General features: G+C 43.3%; 1 protein-coding gene across 3 annotated transcripts; it reads left to right on the top strand.

Annotated features, from left to right (window-relative positions):
- The first annotated feature begins 2373 nt into the window (after positions 1–2373).
- Positions 2374–15788, top strand: LOC111976590 (YTH domain-containing family protein 1). 3 transcript variants are annotated; one of them, XM_024005542.3, is made up of 6 exons: positions 2374–2776; positions 3496–3520; positions 9616–9713; positions 10719–12356; positions 12912–12959; positions 13099–15788. In XM_024005542.3, the coding sequence occupies exons 1-6, from the start codon at positions 2750–2752 to the stop codon at positions 13126–13128; spliced, it is 1866 nt and encodes a 621-aa protein (XP_023861310.1). In that variant the 5' UTR covers positions 2374–2749; the 3' UTR covers positions 13129–15788. The 3 variants fall into 3 exon arrangements, with proteins under 3 accessions (XP_023861310.1, XP_023861309.1, XP_023861311.1); XM_024005541.3 differs by having other exon boundaries at positions 2375–2776; positions 10719–12365; XM_024005543.3 differs by having other exon boundaries at positions 2376–2776; positions 9616–9695; positions 10719–12365.
- The last annotated feature ends 4496 nt before the right edge of the window (positions 15789–20284 follow it).

The raw sequence follows: 20284 nt of genomic DNA, 5'->3' as shown, positions 1-20284 counted from the left end.
AGACGCTCTACTAGCGTTTCAATCAGTTACGTCACTTGCTCTGAAACCTAGAAGTAGGTATACCCTTGCTCTGCAAGGGCCGCGGCCTTTGTTGTTGATGTGTGCAGAAGGTCCCTGGTTCGCGCCCGTGTCGGGGCGAGGGGACGGTTTAAAGTTATACTGTTACATTGATGCTGTTGACCCGGATCACTGGTTGCTGCGGAAAAGGAGGAGGTTGAAAGGGGGGTGAGTGTAACGGATGTGAAATGGCTAGCTAGCGGGTACGCGCTACTAGCGTTTCAATCAGTTACGTCACTTGCTCTGAAACCTAGAAGTAGTGTTGCACCTTGCTCTGCAAGGGCCGTGGCTTTTGTGGAGCGATGGTAACGACGCTTCGTGACTGTTGTTGATGTGTGCGGGTTCGCGCCCGTGTCGGGGCGAGGGGACGGTTTAAAGTTATACTGTTACACACAGGTGCACCTTGTGCAGGGGACAATAAAAGGCCACTCTAAAATGTGCAGTTTGTCACACAACACAAGGCCACAGATGTCTCAAGTTGAGGGAGCGTGCAATTGACATGCTGACTGCAGGAATGTCCACCAGAGCTGTTGCCAAGGAATTGAATGTTCATTTGTCTACCATAAGTGGCCTCCAATGTAATTTTAGAGAATTTGGCAGTAGGTCCAACCAGCCTCACAACCGCAGACCACTTGTAACCACACCTGCCCAGGACCTCCACATCTGTCTTCTTCACCTGCGGGATTGACTGAGACCATCCACCCAGACAGCTGATGAAACTGTGGTTTTGCACAACCAAAGAATTGCTGCACAAACTGTCAGAATCAGTCTCAGGGAAGCTCATCTGCTTGCTCGTCGTCCTCACCAGGGTCTTGACCTGACTGCAGTTCGGCGTTGTAACCGACTTCAGTTGGCAAATGCTCACCTTCGATGGCCACTGGCACGCTGGAGAAGTGTGCTCTTCACAGATGAATCCCAGTTTCAACTGTACCGGGCAGATGGCAGACAGTGTGTATGGCGTTGTGTGGATGAGTGGTTTGCTAATGTCAACATTGTGAACAGAGTGCCCCATGGTGGCGGTGGGGTTATGGGATGGGCAGGCATAAGCTACGGACAATGAATACAATTGCATTTTATCGATGGCAATTTGAATGCACAGAGATACCTTGATGAGATCCCGAGGTCCATTGTCGTGCCATTTATCCACCTCATGTTTCATCATGATGCACAGCCCCACGTCACARGGATCTGTAAACAAATCCTGGAAGCTGAACATTTCCCCGTTTTTTCATGGCCTGCATACTCACCAGACAAGTCACCCATTGAGCATGTTTGGGATCCTCTGGATCGACATGTACAACAGCGTGTTCCAGTTCCCGCCATTATCCAGCAACTTCACACAGCCATTTTACGAGGAGTGGGACAACATTCCACAGGCCACAATCAACAGCCCGATCTACTCTATGTGAAGGAGATGTGTAGCGTTGCATGAGGCAAATGATGGTCCCACCAGATACTGACTGGTTTTCTGATCCACACTCCTACCTTTTTTAAGGTATCAAACCAATACCAACTGTACATACCTTTGTGTGCCTCCTCATCAGTATACCTGCAGGCAATCTCACACACAAAAGTGAGCCGTTCAGCCATCTGTGCCCAATGCAGATGGACCACTGATTGTCAATGGGTTTGCTGCCTTACAGAGGGGAGAAGAGAGAAAGGGAGACTATAAGTAGAAGACCAATGAGCTTTCTTCAAGGAGGTGGTTAAGGCATATTAGGCCTAGACCTATACTTTAATAGAAAATATATCCAGGATTTATAGCCGGGGTCAAGGGTCCATCCTCCAGATTTTTGTTGTTAGAGACTTAGGCCTAAAGCTCATGATCTTTATTTCTACAGTTTGCATAGCTCATGATGGAATTTCAGTAAGCATTTCACTGTAAGGTCTACTACACCTGTTGTATTTAGACAAATAACATTTGATTTGATTTGATTTGAATTATAAACATCTTATAAACATCTTCCCTGGCCTTGCCTACATGTCTTACAATGTAAATCTGTTAGGCAAGGGGTTTTATCTGGATAGCCTAATATTTATTTCTGCATGATTTAGGCCTAGGAAAAACATTTTCTTTGTAGCCTATAGTATAGGCCTAAATCCCTGTGTCTGAATGGGACTTCTACATGTCTGGTGTCTCACAACAGCAACATTTTACTATTTATTGAAATGACTGCCCCTCATTGTACCATGCATCCTACCTGTTTTGCATAAACTTCCCATAAACTGTCACTAGACTCATTCTAACCTGCCAACACTGGTCCACCATGCAGGGCCACCCACCTTTCAAGAAACCCAGTGTCGCTGACGTAAAGCTCAGTCTAGAACCCGGATGGAACCAATGGGATAGAACAGCCATTGGGGGAAGTGCTGTACGCTAACTGTGGAGGGATCTCTGGAGTGAAAAAAAGACGTACAAGATTCAACTGTGGACAGAGATTGTACCGGATCCAAAAACAATATTCTGTGGAGATCTAGAAATATTATCCGGACTTATTTAAGCTTGGACATTGAATCCGAGCGGACCGGATAAGATACTTGCACTGTGGGAGTTGATCTGGGGATACAACAGTGGAAAAAACACTTTAGCTAGCCTAGCCAGCTAACTGAGCTAGGAACCATCGAAAACCGGAGCATCGGATACACTGACCTGCTAGGCTCCGTGCGAATCCAGGGACTTGCTTAATGAATTATGTCTGCCACAAGCATTGACCCTCAGGTAATGTTAGGCAGGACGATGCATCTCGCCGGGCAGCAAATATGTTACCTAGCTAATTAACCTTACTTAGCCAGGTAACGTTAGCTACGTTTTAAACTAATTTAATTGTGCGAGGCGGTTTGTTGGTAAGCTAACTAACCGGTTTGTTCAAACGAAGGACGTTTTGCAACCACATATTTGCATAGTTTTACTGTACGATGTTTGAGGGCAAACAAGTAGCTAACGTTAAGCAAACTATTTGCTAGCGAAGTAATGTTGGCTAGGTAGCTAACATCTTGCTAACCTGCTAGCTAGCCAACTCTTGTTTAGAAACCAGGGGTTAACTAACCTGATAAGCTAATATTTAAATGGGTCATTGGTTAACGTTAGCTAGTTAGTTGTCTAAATGTGCGTAGCTAGTTAGTAAGTTAACTAGCTATCTTGCAACGTTACATCGTTGCTTGATGATCTTGTTAGTCATATTTAGGCTATGCGTTTAGCCAAAAAGCTAGCTGACCAACTCACTGATGGGATTTTCCCATGGTGTTACGTAGCTAGGTAGCCAGAACTTTTAGCTAGCTAACTAATGTTAGTCTGATCATGGTTAGACACTTGTCAGCTAGTTAACTAGCTAGCCAGCGGATAGGCCCAGTTACCTAGGTAGGTCATGTTTGGTGAAGCTCCCTTTGGCTAACATGCATGTTTTCTTTTATTCCCGGCATGATCCAATGGGGATGCAGAGATCAAAGGGACAAGCATCTAAAGGTAAGAATCGTTGCATTTCACATAGCTAACACGTATCTATCAAATAGGCCTATCTATAACCAAAAGAAAAACAGCCGTATATTTAGCTGCAGTTTTAGGGGGGAAAAAGGTTCTACCTAGCTAGAACCTAAAAGGGGTCTTTGGCTGTCCCTGTGGGATAACTTTTTGTAGAATCCCGTTGGGTTAGCCCAATAATGGACTATCAGAGCCTAATGTTATCCTAATAGTTAAGGGATCTTACATGTTATGTTAGGAAAAGCGGATTGGTTCTGACAGCAAAATTCTAATTGTGAATCAATTCTCAATTGCGGTATGGTTCTAGAAACATCAAGCCCTCTACTTTCACTATACATCAAAATAAATTCACAAATGCAAAATATATACTTACTGTATGCCTGCAGCCCACAGTATTTGTAGTGCTGAGCAATTAGTGCTTTGTGAGTTCGGTTTAGATTATTAAAAAATAATCACGAATTTCGGTTTTAATTATTTCTGTAAACAATAAATGCACAATGCATTAAGTGGGTTGAATGCTATAACACGTAATGTAGAACAATTAATAAAGGACCGTTGATGGTAGTGACTTCCTGTTACTACTTATTTAAGCAATAAGGCCCGAGGAGGTGTGTTATATGGCGAATATACCATGGCTAAGAGCTGTTCTTAGGCATGACGCAGCGTGGTATATTGGCTGGTTACCAAAGTAATTAGAGCAGTAAAAATAAATGTTTTGTCATACCCATGGTATACGATCTGATATACCACGGCTGTCAGCCAATCAGCATTYAGGGCTCGAACCACCCAGTTTATAATAGTTCTTATACCACAGCATTGTTGAAGACTCGTTTCTGATTTGCTAAAAGGGCATTCTAGAATGGACATTAAAATTAGATAATGGGACAGTTGGAAAATATATTGGGACAGTTGGAAAAGATATGGTAGTGACTTCCCGTTACTGCTTATCACTTATTACAAACTGGGGGGGTTTGAACCCTGAATGCTGATTGGCTGACAGTCGTGGTATATCAGACCATATACCACAGGTATGACAACATTTTTACTTCTCTAATTACGTTGGCAACARCAATAAGGCACCTCTGGGTTTGTGATATATGGCCAATATACCACGGCTAAGGGCTGTGTCCAGGCACTCCACATTGTATCGTGAACGGCCCTTAGCCGTGGTATATTGGCCATATACCATGCCCCCTGGATACTTGTTTCTAATTGGCTAGAAGGGAATTCTAAAATGGACATGAAAACCAGATAATGGGACAGTTGGAAAAGATATCGGGATACCTTGCAATCATGACATAATATGTGCGTGGCGCAGCGGTCTACGGCGCACTGCATTTCAGTGCTAGAGGTGTCACTACAGACCCTGGCTCGATCCCAGGCTGTACCACAACCGGCTGTGATCGGGAGTCCCATAGGGCGGTGAATAGGCCCAGTGCCGTCCAGGTTAGGAGAGGGTTTGGACTGGGTAGGCTGTCATTGTAAAATAAGAATTTGTTCTTAACTGGCTTGCCTAATTAAATAAAGGTTMAATAAAAACAYGCAGACCTTACTTGCTGCAAAGTTACAGAAGGCTAAACCAAAAACTACACAACTGAAATTGGATACGTTGTAAACACAGGTCCAACAAGGAAAACTTAGCTAGCTAGCATTGATTTGTTTGTGCAGACATATTTTTTGGAGCATCTGTTGACCTAGCACGGTGAGTGGTGAACATTAATTTCTCTGGTGTCTACTGTAGCCGTCATGACACACGTGGCGCTATGCTGTCAAATCCTCTCACGTTTCTAGTTTGAGCAGTTGTTTTCAGCAACATTTTAATACTGTTGTCATATTGGCAGGTTTGCTAACAACAAACTATTTAGCTAGCTTCTAGCCTAGTATTTGATATGCAATGCGGTCTCTTCGTAATGAACAGTTTCAAGTGTCCTGATGAGAAGGCAAACTTTTCTTGCTATGACAGGCAACATTGGGCATTATCAGCTCATTGTTATGGATTTATCCTACTGAATATCAATAGAAAACAGCTACTTTGCCGTTATTCTGTCTGCAGAGGTCGTGACTGTTAGCCATAGCTAGCTGTCTAGCAAGCAATGGATAACAACGTCGCCACAAGCATGGTAACGGAACATAAAGAACTGTAACGACCCTGGGTTTATAAGCGTGGATATCGACTCTGCCGCTTGACCATGCTCTTGCGGCACAGTTGATAGCGCGCCGGACCTCGGGCTAGAAGGTCGAGGGTTCGAGACCTGCTCCCTGCCTGTTTCATTGGTCGCATCCATGAATATCAAACTAACGACTGTGTCGCGTTAGCAACCAAAATATGAGAGGATGAATTTGCTTATATAAATGAAAACATCAACAAAATGTTTTTCTTTCTACCGGTAAATGTGTGCTTAGTATTGTTTTCTTTGGCAACTGTGGTATAAATGGGATAAACAGCTTAAACAAACGCAACGGAATCAACTTTGCTGTTATTCTGGCTGCAGCAGTCACTATCATCCAGAAGGCGAGGTCAGTACAGGTACATCAACACTGGGACTACGAGACTCGCCAAGCCGTCACTAGCTGGTCTCTACCCAGTACCCTGCCCTGAACTTAGTCAATGTCACTGGCCGGCTACCATCTGGTTCCTCAACCCTGCACCCTAGAGGCTGCTATGTACATAGTCATGGAACACTGGTCACTTTAATCATGTTTATGTACTGTTTTACCCACTTCATATGAATATACTGTATTCTAGTGAAGGCTATCCTATTCAACTATTGCTGTACAAATACAATTCTATCTTAAGTATTCTTCAGATATACTACATATTCTATCCATATAATGTCTATACCTCCCATCATAGATATATCACACACATACACACACTACCACCGTTCAAAAGTTTGGGGTCACTTAGAAATGTCCTTGTTTTTGAAAGAAAAGTACATGGACAAAAACATTTAAATTAACATCAAATTGATCAGAAATACAGTTTAAACATGGTTAATGTTGTAAATGACTATTGTAGCTGGAAACGGCAGATTTAAAAAAAAATTGAATATCTACGTAGGCGTACAGAGGCCCATTATCAGAAACCACTCCTGTGTTTCAATGGCATGTTGTTAGCTAGTCCAAGTTTATCATTTTAAAAGGCTAATTGATCATTAGAAAACCCTTTTGCAATTATGTTAGCACAGCTGAAAACTGTTCTGATTTAAAGATGCAATAAAACTGTCCTTTAGAATAGTTGAATGTCTGGAGCGTCAGTATTTGTGGATTTAAATACAGGCTCAAAATGGCCAGAAACAATGAACTTTCTCCTGAAACTCGTCAGTCTATTCTTGTTCTGCGAAATAAAGGCTATTTCATGCGAGAAATTGCCAAGAAACTGAAGATCTCGTACAACGCTGTGTACTACGCCCTTCATAGAACAGCACAAACTGGCTCTAACCAGAATAGAAAGAGTGGGAGGCCCCGGTGCACAAAAGAGCAAGAGGACAAGTTCATTAGTGTCTAGTTTGAGAAACGGATGCCTCAAGTCCTCAACTGGCAGCTTCACTAAATAGTACCCGCAAAACACCAGTCTCAACGTCAACAGTAAAGAGGCGACTCCGGGATGCTGGCCTTCTAGGCAGAGTTTCTCTGTCCAGTGTCTGTCTTCTTTTGCCCATCTTAATCTTTTCTTTCGGCCAGTCTGAGATATGGCTTTTTCTTTGCATCTCTGCCAAGAAGGCCAGCATCCCGGAGTCGCCTCTCCACTGTTGACGTTGAGACTGGTGTTTTGCAGGTACAATTTTTTTAAATATATATTTTATTTTAACCCCCCTTTTTCTCCCCAATTTCATGATATCCAATTGTTAGTAGTTACTATCTTGTCTCATCGCTACAACTCCCGTACGGGCTCGGGAGAGACGAAGGTCGAAAGCCATGCGTCCTCCGAAACACAACACAACCAAGCCGCACTGCTTCTTAACACAGCGCGCATCCAACCCGGAAGCCAGCCTCACCAATGTGTCGGAGGAAACACCGTGCACCTGGCGCCACAGGAGTCGCTGGTGCGCGATGAGACAAGGATATCCCTACCGGCCAAACCCTCCCTAACCCGGACGACGCTAGGCCAATTGTGCGTCRCCCCACGGACCTCCCTGTCGCGGCCGGCTGCGACAGAGCCTGGGCGCGAACCCAGAGTCTCTGGTGGCACAGCTAGCACCCGGGAGGCCTGCAGGTACTATTTAATGAAGCTGCCAGTTGACAATGTCTACACTGTATTTGATGTTATTTTAATGGACAAAAAAACAAGGACTTTTCTAAGTGACCCCCCAAAAAAATTGTGTGTATGTTATTTATTATATATATATATTTCACACACACACTCCGGAGTCGACATTGCTCGTCCTCATATTTCGTCTTCTGTTTATGCACAGGTGTTCGGAGAGGAACACCTGTAATAGCTAATTAGAACAGGGAGTCGACTGTCTTCCATCTGTTTTCTGTAACCAAGCAGTGTAACATGGAGATATGGCCGTGTAGGAACCCTAACCCTATAAATGTGTGTAGTAATTTACCTTTTTCCTTCTCGCTAATGAAAGATGCGTTCCTTATGTTTCCAAAAACCGCACCACAAGCAATGCGTGGCTCTTAACAAAAGCCTCTCACCTTTTAGCCAGGCACATTTCTATGGCAAAGAGTCCTTCAGATCTAACTTGCTCCGGAGCAGGCTAACTCACGGCTGTCTCCACTTAGCCTAAATTAAATGACTGAGCCACGAGTTGAGGATCAATAAAATCAGATTCTCCATCTTGCAAAGGACAACTGATTTTAAATATTTTAATGATAAAAAAATTGTTGGTATTTGAACATTATCACATTACACATTTAGTAATGACAGAATGCATTTGTGCAGTATGCACAGTATGCACAGTAACATGCACAGTAACACTTTTGTATGACTTAAAACAATTATTTCATCGATACGAGTGGGGGAAAAAGGTGCATGTGGTTGTGCATTGATAAGCACACCGAAGTCAGCATTAACGATATGTTATAAAATATAAAAGCCTGATTTGATGTTTCAGCATTGTCTCAATGAAGAGTTTGGTGTTCAACTAGGTATGTGTGACATGCACGCGCAGTTACAGGCCTGCTAGAGTTAGCAGCAGGCGGACGAGCAACATCCACTCTCATAGTACGGGTGAAGCCTGAGCTGGAATGTGAAGCTAACTGAAGCTGGTTAGCTTTAGAAAACCCTGAGTAGATCTAGCTTGCTTCGTAGGATAGCCCTCAGGAACCCACAAGGACAGCCCACTAACCTTTTTGAACTTTTTTTTTTTCTTAGAGTAGCTAGCTACTTGGKGTACTTTTTTGATCCTGATGGGACACCTATCTGATCTAGATAGTGTAGGCCTAGCTGAAGAGAGTATCTAGCCTGGTACCTTTTGCATGTCAGTTAGCTAAACAAGCAATAGTCAACAGCCTATTMTACATTTGTTTGTCATTGATTAATGGTGGAAGTTGTCGTGCACAATTCCAGCTGATTTATTAGCTAACATTTTGCCATACTTTCTGGATGACTTGACTTTGACATACAAACTTAGACTGCACACCAGATATTATTCCGAATATATATATTTATGCAAACCAGCCTCAAATTCTCTTCACACGCACACTTTGGTGACTCGCTGATTATTCACTGCTGGTAGGCTGTGACGTTGATTGGTGTTGTGACTAGCCTTTAATTGTGTGTTAGACATTGAGGAAGGCAGGCAGTSACACACAGCACAGGCCTTGACTCATACTGACACTGCTGGAGGGGTGTAGGTCACTGCCTGATTACCTTCCAGGATACGACGGGTCTCCTAGCAAGTGCCAGGTGGCTGTCAGTCATATCACGATGATGCACGCAGGTTATTTGTGGAGGATGACACCACACGCGCATGCTGAGTGTCAGTGTTAAGGCTGCCTTGCCTACTAAGCACACTTCCAAATGCCCTTCACTGAACTCACAGTGCATTGCCACTCACCTGTTATTGTTGAGAATCATTCCTGATTTCTTTTTGCCAAAAATCCTAACTCCTGTGTTGTCGTTTCAGTGCAAAATGGTTCGCTGCATCAGAAGGAGACTGTCCACGACAATGACTTTGAGCCGTACCTCACTGGCCAATCAACCCAGGTGCGTGACTGGCCGCAGGTGATAATGCTGACCAGTCTTTCATGGGATAATGTTGACATTTTTTGTGAATTTACATGACAGGGGGGTGGCAGTTTTTGTGTTGAAGCTTTAGTTGGAAGTTAGTCTTCATTTGTATCAAACTGATTGTAAGTGATGGGTTATTAAAGCTCTTTATATCAAGTTTCAGATTTCCCCAACATAGGCTAGGTCCCTCAAATTCAAATCTGGGACTCAAAGCCAGTTCCACTGCTTTTTTCCCATTGTTCCCTCTAATCAGGGACTGATTCAGTCCTGGGACACCAGGTGGGTGCAATTATTATCAGGTAGAACAGAAAACCAGCTGTACTCAGGACCTCGTAGGGTAAGATTTGAATATGCCTGGGCTAGGCCTACATTTTACAGTTGGTTTTCAGTGGAGCAAAATTCTAGGTGGATGTTTCCAGTAGAAGAAAGTTCAGGGTCAGGTATTGCATATTAAGATTGAAGTGTCTTGAATGCCTTAGAAAGATGGAATTTCTCTATGCTCAAATGATGCTGACATTATTTCCTCACATGAATCCATATGGAATGGAATTGTCACCTAGCTTTTCACTTAGTAGAGAGCAAGACAGTTGATATGCAGAAGATGATAGCGTTTAACTTTTTTATTTTTAGTTGCTAAATGTGGCCTTCTGACTTGTACCCTCTATTCTCTATTAGTTTTTCATTTAAAATGGATGCCAGAAAGATCTCATGACCTTGTCTGTTGAAGGGCGATTGATTGTTTCCAGTGAGGGCCTCATTTTGCTCCTCTCACAGAATAGATCTGCCTTTGCAAAATAAAATTTTTGGTATTACTTTCTCATCATTCTTTTAACCCCACAGTTTTGGCCTTGTGGGTCCAAATTCTTTCCATTTACTAGCTGAGTGTTTTGTGATTAACTGTTTATTAGTGCTGCATAATGTGAAGCAAACACCAAAAGACTAATGAAACAACTTTTTACATAATGGGTATAGATTATTGTAATTGTTCTACCTCCACAGAACAGCAGCTACCAGTCCATGACCGACCCCTACCTGTCCAGCTACTACGCCCCCTCCATCGGCTTCCCCTACCCCCTCAGTGAGGCCCCCTGGTCCACCGGTGGAGACCCCCCAATCCCTTACCTCACCCCCTACGGACCCTTGAACAATGGAGACCACCACTTCATGCCCGACACCGTGTTTGGCCAGCCTGGAGGGCTTGGCAGCAGCATCTACCCTCACCGCTTTAACTTTTTCCCTGAGAACCCGGCCTTCTCCGCCTGGGGCACCAGTGGCTCCCAGGGCCAGCAGACTCAGAGCTCAGCCTACGGTGGCAGCTATAGCTACCCTCCCAGCTCCCTGGGTGGCACACTGGTGCCTGACGGCCAGACAGGCTTCCACAACGACACCCTCAACAAGGCCCCTGGCATGAATAGCCTGGAGCAGGGCATGGTGGGCCTGAAGATCGGTGGTGACCTCACAGGCCAGGGGTCTGGGGTCAAGGCTGTGGGCTCTGTGATTGGTGGACCGCCGGTGGTGGCACAGGGGAACGGGGGTACGTCCATCGGTATGCCCCCGCCCAAGCCCGCCTCCTGGGCGGCCATCGCTAGTAAGCCGGCCAAACCCCAGCAGCTGAAGACCAAGGTGAAACCAGGCATGCCCAGCCCTGGGGGAACCCTGCCCCCTCCGCCCATCAAACACAACATGGACATTGGCACTTGGGACAACAAGGGGCCTGTGAATAAAGTGGCCCAAGCCCCCATGCAGCAGCAGCAGCAGGCTATGAGCATGCCCCATGGCCACCCCATGCAGCCCCAGACCCCCATGCAGCAGAACCCCATGCAGCCCCCTCCCCAGTCCCTGCTGCAGCAGCAAATGCAGCCCATGGCCTTACACCACCAGCACCACCAGCCCCCTCCTCAACCCTACCAACACCAGACCCAACCCCCACCTCCCCAGACCCGCTGGGTCGCCCCGCGCAACCGTAACCTTGGATACGGGCAAGGAGGGGCCGGCATGGACGGTAGCAGTATGATTGGCATAGTCAGCGGGGGTAATGACGGTCCCCCTGGTTCCGCCGGTATGGTCCCTGGTGGAGTGGAGAACCACCCGGTGTTGGAGAAGCTGCGTGCCGCCCACAGCTACAACCCCCGGGTGTTTGAGTGGAACCTGAAGAACGGTCGTGTGTTCATCATCAAGAGCTACTCTGAGGACGACATCCACCGCTCCATCAAGTACTCCATCTGGTGCAGCACCGAGCACGGCAACAAGCGCCTGGACGGGGCCTTCCGCAGCCTCAACGGCAAAGGACCCGTTTACCTGCTGTTCAGCGTCAACGGCAGCGGCCACTTCTGCGGCGTGGCCGAGATGCGCTCGTCTGTGGACTACGGCACCAGTGCCGGCGTGTGGGCGCAGGACAAGTGGAAGGGCAAGTTTGACGTGGACTGGCTGTTTGTTAAGGACGTGCCCAACAGCCAGCTGCGCCACATCCGCTTGGAGAACAACGACAACAAGCCGGTGACCAACTCCCGGGACACTCAGGAGGTCCCTCTGGAGAAGGCCAAGCAGGTGATGAAGATCATCGTGGGCTTCAAGCACACCACCTCCATCTTCGACGACTTCTCCCACTATGAGAAGAGGCAGGAGGAAGAGGAGGAGGTACGCAAGGTGTGTTAGATACACTGGTCTTGTTAAATCCTGTCCATCCACTCCTAGGCTGTATGGATGCTTAAGAACCTGCCTCCCAGAAGTGGTTGTTGTTTCAAATACAATCCTTTGTTGTTGGTAAACATTTTATTGACATTAGTTATCATCTTGGTGAATATGAAGATGGAATGTCATCAGTACATAGAACAGGGATCTCAACCCTGTTCCTGGAGTGCTACCGTCCTGTAGCTTTTCACTCCAAACCCAGTTGTAACTAACCTGATTTTAAGTTTATCAACCAGCTTAATTGTTAGCATCAGGTGCTCTAGATTAGGGTTGGAGGGAAAACCTACAGGACGGTAGCTCTCTAGGAACAGGTTTGGAGAGCCCTGATATAGAGCCTATCATTTCATAGCCCTCTTCAATAGATGTTCATAAGAGGTTGCTCTCTAGGTGTGTGTGTGTGTGTGTGTGTGTGTGTGTGTGTGTGTGTGTGTGTGTGTGTGTGTGTGTGTGTGTGCGCGTACTTAACTGACTTCTCTTCTCTCCCTCTACTCCTGCTGTCAGACCTTTGAGCCGCCTGCACCCATCCAGAACCGGTCTCGGCTGGAACAGGTACATGTCCAGTTTTTGTGTCTCAACTGGAATCTGACATTACTGTTATGATGACGAGAGTTGGAAGGAACATTTTGGTCACTGATGTTTCGATTGTGTTTTTCAATGTTATTCATGTCCTTCTCTTGTCTCCCCACAGGAGCGCCAAAACAGGAGTAAACAGCAGTAGAAAACATTTATCCTTGGCTTGATCAACAGTTACACTAGGACATTCGATTTAAGAGACAGAAGAATTCCGAAATTATATTTAAAAAAAATAAGTATTCTTTTTTTTCTATTTAATCCTGGTGAATTTCTGCCACCACCGTGGAGACTTGCGCTTTCCGGCCCCAGGTACCACCCATCACCTCTTGTGCAGGGATAACAAGCTGAGTTCATGTATTACCTAGCCACCACCATCACATTGTTTTAGTTCTGATTGACTTCGTTTTTTTACGTTCTCTCCATGTACTCTTTCTCGTCAGACTGGATTTGTTTTTGACCTCTCCTGGCTCCTCCCTTCTTACTCTTCCTCAAATTGAATCAGGGTTTGACAGCACCAAGGAGAAGAGAGAATATCTGCCACTTTATATTTCTGTACAATCAGGAACTGCCGTGTCCTGCCCCTGTTTGTCCATTGGGGGGCGGTGTTGCCATCCTTCAGAGGTTTAACTGTGCCAACAGGGTTGGAGGATCCCAAAGGCAAAAAATGTTCGGACTTAGAACTGTGTGTGATAATGAGACTTCAGCGGTTTATCTATTTTTCATTCAAGATCAACAAAGTCTATATTTTCTGGCTTTACTACTGACAGTTTTCAGCTCAGAAAGAGGATTTTTCTGGAGCCTTAATATTTAGTTTTCTAGTTATTGATGACTTGTCAAAGGAGTCTTTAACTGACAGGGCTGGAGAAATCAGGGATAGTCTGAAGTCAGACTCGGGACATTTCAAAGGAGGAAGTGTGCAAAGGCCTCTGGGAAGGAAGTAACTGATGGGTGTCCTCCACGACGACGGAGCTCTGACCATCTGAATTGAAAATTATACTATTTTACATCCCTAACACCCCTCCACTTTGTTTTGATAAATGACATTTGTCTTGAAGAAGTTGTGTCATTATCAGGAGATTATGTTCACGTACTCAAGCCAGTCTGAGAGAAATGTAGCATTCACCATTTTAAATGAATTATTTTATAGTTAGAATGATGTGCTGTAACTGCTACATATGAATGAATTGTTTCTCTATTTGGAAAAATCACTTGGGTTAATTATCCGTTCATCATAATTCTGTCTTAATCTGTTGTTTTGTTTGACTTTCTTCTCAAAATGTGGTTTTGCTGTAAATCTCATGTCCTTGGTAATGCTAAGATTTAACTTAGGAGCCTGTAGTCATGGAGATGACCTGAAATGAGTAACTGATTTACTATCAAGAGTAAGAAAACAAATAAGAACTAAATATGGTTTCTTGTGTTTTTTGTTGGTCAAAGTCATTGAAAATAAGTCAGTGGTATCAGGAAGTATCTATCCATCAAGATTAATTGGTGGCTGAACATTGAATGATAAACAATTATCCCTCTAATTAATAGCCCACAATGTGCAATCATGCAGGCTGCAATCACAGTCTGGTAACCTTGATTACATTGTGGTTAAACACTATATAACCCTTTTGAGTAATGGTTGGCACAACGATTTCTTTCTAGTACAGTTCCTTTACTGACAGTACAGCAGTATTTMCTTTGTTCTCTTACTGATCTCAGACATGCTGGATTCCCATTCTGCACAGAGAGACGGGGTAGAAACTGTTCTGAGTGACATTCAGTCCACTCTCTTGTGTTGTAGGTTTATTCTGACTTGAGCATTAAACCCAGAATTCTGTGACATCACAGTGTGTGTGTGAGCAAGAGAGAGACATGGATGTGAATGCTGTCCCTCACTGTTACTGTACATCAGTGGAGGAGCTATMGGACGACGGGCTCATTGTAATGGCTGGAATTAAATAACTGGAACGGAATCAAACGTGGTTTCAATATGTTTGATATCGTTCTATTGATTCTATTCCAGCCATTACAATGAGCCAGTCCTCCTATAGCTCCTTCCACCAGCCTCCACTGTTGTACATGAGTGTGAACCTGCATCTCTTGTGTTCATGAAGTTGTAACAGCGTTGTTTCTTGCCGTGTGCGTGGATCAGTTCCAGACTTGCTGGATGTTTGTGTATCACCACAGCCCAGTTTCAGATGTTGGTTTTGTCTGTACTCTGTTGCGTAGCTGCTCTTTTCCCTGGCCGGTGTAGTGTAGCCCCTGTATGTCTGGAGACATGACCTTTGACTTCATACTGGGGACATCCGGGTGCATCTCAATAGTCTAAAGTGGCTTCCTTCCTCTCCTCCATCTGCAGTAATGTGAAAACAGGGTTAAAGCCATATGGGGTGGATGATTTCTATGGTGTTTTCTTCCACAAGTTGTTTTTCACACCAGTATAGATGAAGGAAAGGAGACAAGTGAAGGAAGCCACTTTAGATTATAGACATTGCTGTTGTCTTTCTTTCGGTCAAGAAGCATGAAATGGATGTGATGCCTATAGTTCAGGACTTACATGCACGTGTCGAGTTGTTTGCTGCAATAGAGGGCCATGTGTATGGTTCTAAAATAAAGGATATGTCTACTACACTAAAGGAATAATGACATGAAATAAAATAAAAATTAATACAATGAATTATTGTATAGACAAGTAAACCACTTTAGCTATATCAGTGGGATCAACCTGTAAGGTTTTGAAAGCTCTATCTTGGTTTATTATATTTTTTCCTTTAGAAAAAATCAAGCCTTAATAAACTGTATATTTAGCAACAATCACTTTGTCTTCATCTCGTCATTACTGTTGATCATTCTGAAAACACTACTTCAGTTAACTTGACAGTGATTCTGTTTTTCCTTCCATGTTCCAGAAAGGTCTTCAGGGGACGGTTTTTCAAAAGTTATCTGATTACCCCTATCGGATAGGATTAAATGTTAGAATTTAGTTTTTCAAAACTTAAAAATGGGATTCTGATCTGCAGGATAGGGATAAGGATGAGGTAATCCAATCTGACCTTTAATCAGGGAATGTAGGTCATTTTGCGTTTTTCAAAACTCGAAGGTAGTGATTAGGTTAGTTTTCATCCCAAAAATCTGGATTATCTTGATCCCACTAGAAAGTTGGATTTAGATTGGATTTAGAAAGGTGAAAGGCACTACAACCAAGAAATGTCAATGTAACTAAAGTGAGGTTTAAAAAATGTTCCTACATCTGAAAACCAAAGGTTCATTACRTTAAATTGACTACAGTACAGGTATGTGGTAAATTATATTGACAAGTGTCAAATAAATGTCTAATTATAAGTGATATGCAGGCTCATATTTTTAATCAAGATACCTTTATTCATGTGCACTGAACAAAAATACTGTATAAATGCAACATGCAAAAATGTTTTAGATTTGACTGAGTTACAGTTCATATAAGGAAATCAGTCAATTGAAATGAATTCATTAGGCCCTAATCTATAGATCTCACATGACTGGGCATGGGTGCAGCTGTGGGTGGGCCTTGGAGTGCATAGGCACACGCACTTGGCAGCCAGGCCCAGCCAATCAGAATGAGTTTTTCTCCACAAATGGGATTTATTACAGACAGAAATACTCCCCAGCCTCCCACCCACCCTCAGACCATTCTGCAGGTGAAGAAGCCGGATGTGGAGGTCCTGGGCTCGTGGTCTGCGGTTGTGAGGCCGGTTGGACGTTCTGTCAAATTTCTCTAAAACAACATTGGAGGCGGCTTATGGTAGAGAAATGAACATTAAATTATCTGGCAACAGCTCTGGTGGACATTATTGCAATCAGCATGCCAATTGAATGGTCCCTCAAAACTTGAGACATCTGTGGCATTGTGTTGTGTGACAAAACTACACATTTTAAAGTGGCCTTTTATTGTCCCCAGCACAAGGCGCACCTGTGTAATGATCATGCTGTTTAATCATCTTCTTGATATGCCACACCTGTCAGGTGGATGGAAAATCTTAGCAAAGGAGAAATGCTCACTAACAGGGATGTAAACAAATGTGTGCACAAAATGTGAGAGATATAAGCTTTTTGTGCATATGGAACATTTCTGAGATTTTTTTATTTCAGCTCATGAAACACTTCACATGTTGTGTTTATATTTTTGTTCAGTGTAATTTACTCCTTTCTGTTTCCCCATGACAGTGTAGAAGTAGTACCACAACCTGTCCAATAGATGGTAAGGTGGAGGCCTGTTCAAAGCACTGAAAATCTGTGATGTGATATTGCGGTAGCTGGATCAGAATGATCCTATTATTTTCTGAAAAAACAGCTCAAAAACAGACAGATTGATATAATCCCGATAGAAAAAAAGAGGATTATAGAATCCGTCTCATTCTGATCTCCCCCCCCCCCCCCTTTGAAACCTGACCCACACACACACACATGTAACTGCCAAAATAATGGAAACACTTGAGTGGGATACAAACACTTGAGAGGGATACAAAGTATATTGAAAGCAGGTGCTTCCACACGGCTGTGGTTCCTGAGATAATGAATCAATTAACATTCCATCATGGTTAGGGTCATGTATAAAAATGGTCGGCAGGCCATTATTTTGGCTACCATGGCTAAGCCCCATAGGATGGATGACAATGCCCCCATCCACAGGGCACAAGTGGTCACTGAATGGTTTGATGAGCATGAAAATGATGTAAACCATATGCCATGGCCGTCTCAGTCACCAGATCTCCACCCAATTTTAACACTTAGGCCCATGGGAGATTCTAGAGCCAAGCCTAAAACAGTGTTTCCCACCACCATCAACAAAACACCAAATTATGGAATTTCTCTTTGTAGAATGGTGTCGCATCCCTCCAATAGAGTTACAGACATTTGTAGAATCTATGCCAAGGTGCATTGAAGCTATTCTGGCTCGTGGTGGCCCAACGCCCTGTTAAGACTGTTTATGTTGGTGTTTCCTTTATTTTGGAAGTTACCTGTATGTCGTATTGAATTGAAATCAGCTGGGTGATGATTTTGTCTGGGGATTATAATGTCTTGTTGGACAACTATGCCATAGTCTAGGTCTATGTCTACGTTATAAAATGCCGGTATAGAAGCATATGAAGACAATTTGACTAGACTAGAGTGAGAAAAGGTGCAGAGCACGTGATGGTAACTCCCTTGTCCCGGACAGTAGCTATTATTAGACTATAGGCTAATCGGCCTACATTTCCACAGATGACGAATTCGCTATTTTGAATATATCAGTAGACCCACAAGATAAGTAAAATAAAAATGTCAAATATATTGAAAGTTAAACGTATCTTCAACTGCGAAATTTAAATGTATATAGGTTTATTTGGTTGCTAATAGACTGGCCTACATGCGTACGTGAAGGAATTTAAAACAAGGCTTCTCCTGCTTTCTAGAACAGGAACACAGGCATGGAACGAGATTCAGCCCAGAACAGAGTCAATGGAGAGGAGTCGTCGATGGCTTATGATGCCTGGGCAGCGCAGGGACTAAGTCGGTCTAAGTAAGTCTCCTAGCTGCCATAAGGTATAATATATAGGCCGAACTGAACTACCAAAACTGAATACATTTTTATAAGCTCTTTGAGGATGTTAGGCCTAAAGGTAGGCTAGGTCTATTGTCAACGTTATAGTTCCTAATTCATCCATGCAACCTGACGGGAGCTCTCCGTGGTCCTGAATAGGCAGAGTCCATCTCAATTTGTTACAAGCATCCCTACTACGGGATCTATCTGGAGGTTGCTTTTTTTAACAGATATGCCTAATGTCTTGTGTTCCTCGAATCGTTGGCACATATAACCTTTATACCGGTAGGCCTATTTCACATAAACATTTCTCTGAAACCTTTCCCCTTTCCCAAAATCACCGACAATGAAATAATACATGCACCCTCAGCATTTATTTATTGGTTATATTGTACACAACATTCCAAGTGTATGCTTCCCAGGCCAAGCATTGAAAATAGTTTCAAAAACGTGACATTGTTAAACATTTTCTGACATTTTTATCAGAATTGATTTCCTTAACAACCACTTACCTGAGAGATCTCGACAATACTCTTTTAATAATTCAGAAACCTTCAAATTATATGTATCCTCTGATTTATCGGCTCCATCAAACATGATTAGGCTATATATGATATTCAGTCTAAAAAGGTACTTTTTGGGGGGAATGGGAGGCCTGCTGCAAATTTATAATAAATGGTATATTTGATGTTGTTTTGTAGGCTATTGTTTTACAGAAAAGCCTTTTTTTTATATAGGCTGCATTTGAATGGACTAGGCTACTAGTATTTGTACAACCAAGCCAGTGATGCATTGTTAAAATGGTTCCTATAGGTGGCATTGACGCTTTAACTCATGACAAGGCGTAATGACGGTGACCTGACCATACAGGCCTCGGGAAGTCTAGAACAATATCTGTCATTTTAATTCACTTCATTCATTTGTTGTCAGTTGGGCTATTTAAATATTTATTTAATATATTTGGAAGCTGTTGCAATGTGTAATATTTGGGGACTTTGACAAGAATTTCTAAACAAAAAAGTTGCCTAAACGAATAGCAATATCTCATGACATGAAGGCTTAGCCTATGGATAGTTATAGGCTACATGAAATGCAAGGCAACGTTCTAAGAGACTCAGAAATAGTACAATTAATCAGTTATGGTCACTGTTACCTGTCTTTGACAGCTCATTTGTGGGCCTTTTTACCAGACGAAATTTAAAATATCTTTGATGAAATGCTATTTATAGCTCTAGATCCACACACATGCTAACTTTGCAGGCTACCTATTTAAATGGGGAATATTTATATGCAGGGTATAGTTGGAAACATCTTTAGAGGGAACAATTTTGTTATTATAATTCATGTCTCCGGTTTGTGACGCAGACTGCTGGATATGGCAGGATGGCGCCTTTGCCACATTGCGTTTCGATTAGCCTAGAGGCTACTTGTTTCAGTTGGAAAAATCGGTCTATTTCAATTATAGCATGAGTTATCTCGTTTGAATATAGGCCTAGCTGGTGTATTGAGCAATAGGCCTCCTTTAGTGCTGCCATGGAAGCGAGATGCAGCTTATATAGCCTTGATATTGTAATTATATTTCTCTCATTTAATTGATCGAATTCATAATTCAGTCCAAAACCATAAAATCAATTAGACCTATTCCACTGTGCAAAAACTGGTTGAATAAACGTTGTTTCCACGTCATTTCAACAACAACAAAAAACGTCATCAACTTAAGAGAATTTCGTATTATTTCTAACTTTTCACCTAT

This window comes from Salvelinus sp. IW2-2015, linkage group LG17 (assembly GCF_002910315.2).
Source record: "Salvelinus sp. IW2-2015 linkage group LG17, ASM291031v2, whole genome shotgun sequence".
In the NCBI taxonomy this organism is placed as follows: Eukaryota; Metazoa; Chordata; class Actinopteri; order Salmoniformes; family Salmonidae; genus Salvelinus; species Salvelinus sp. IW2-2015.
Note: the sequence above shows the minus strand (reverse complement) of the source record. Positions and strands in the feature narration are given on the sequence as shown.

Excerpts from the sequence above, each read along its gene's own strand:
- LOC111976590 (XM_024005541.3), top strand. The coding sequence starts at position 2,750 with ATGTCTGCCACAAGCATTGACCCTCAG. Across the intron at positions 9,714-10,718 it reads AGGTGCGTGACTGGCCGCAG|AACAGCAGCTACCAGTCCAT; the intron begins GTGATAATGCTG and ends CTACCTCCACAG. Across the intron at positions 12,960-13,098 it reads ACCGGTCTCGGCTGGAACAG|GAGCGCCAAAACAGGAGTAA; the intron begins GTACATGTCCAG and ends GTCTCCCCACAG.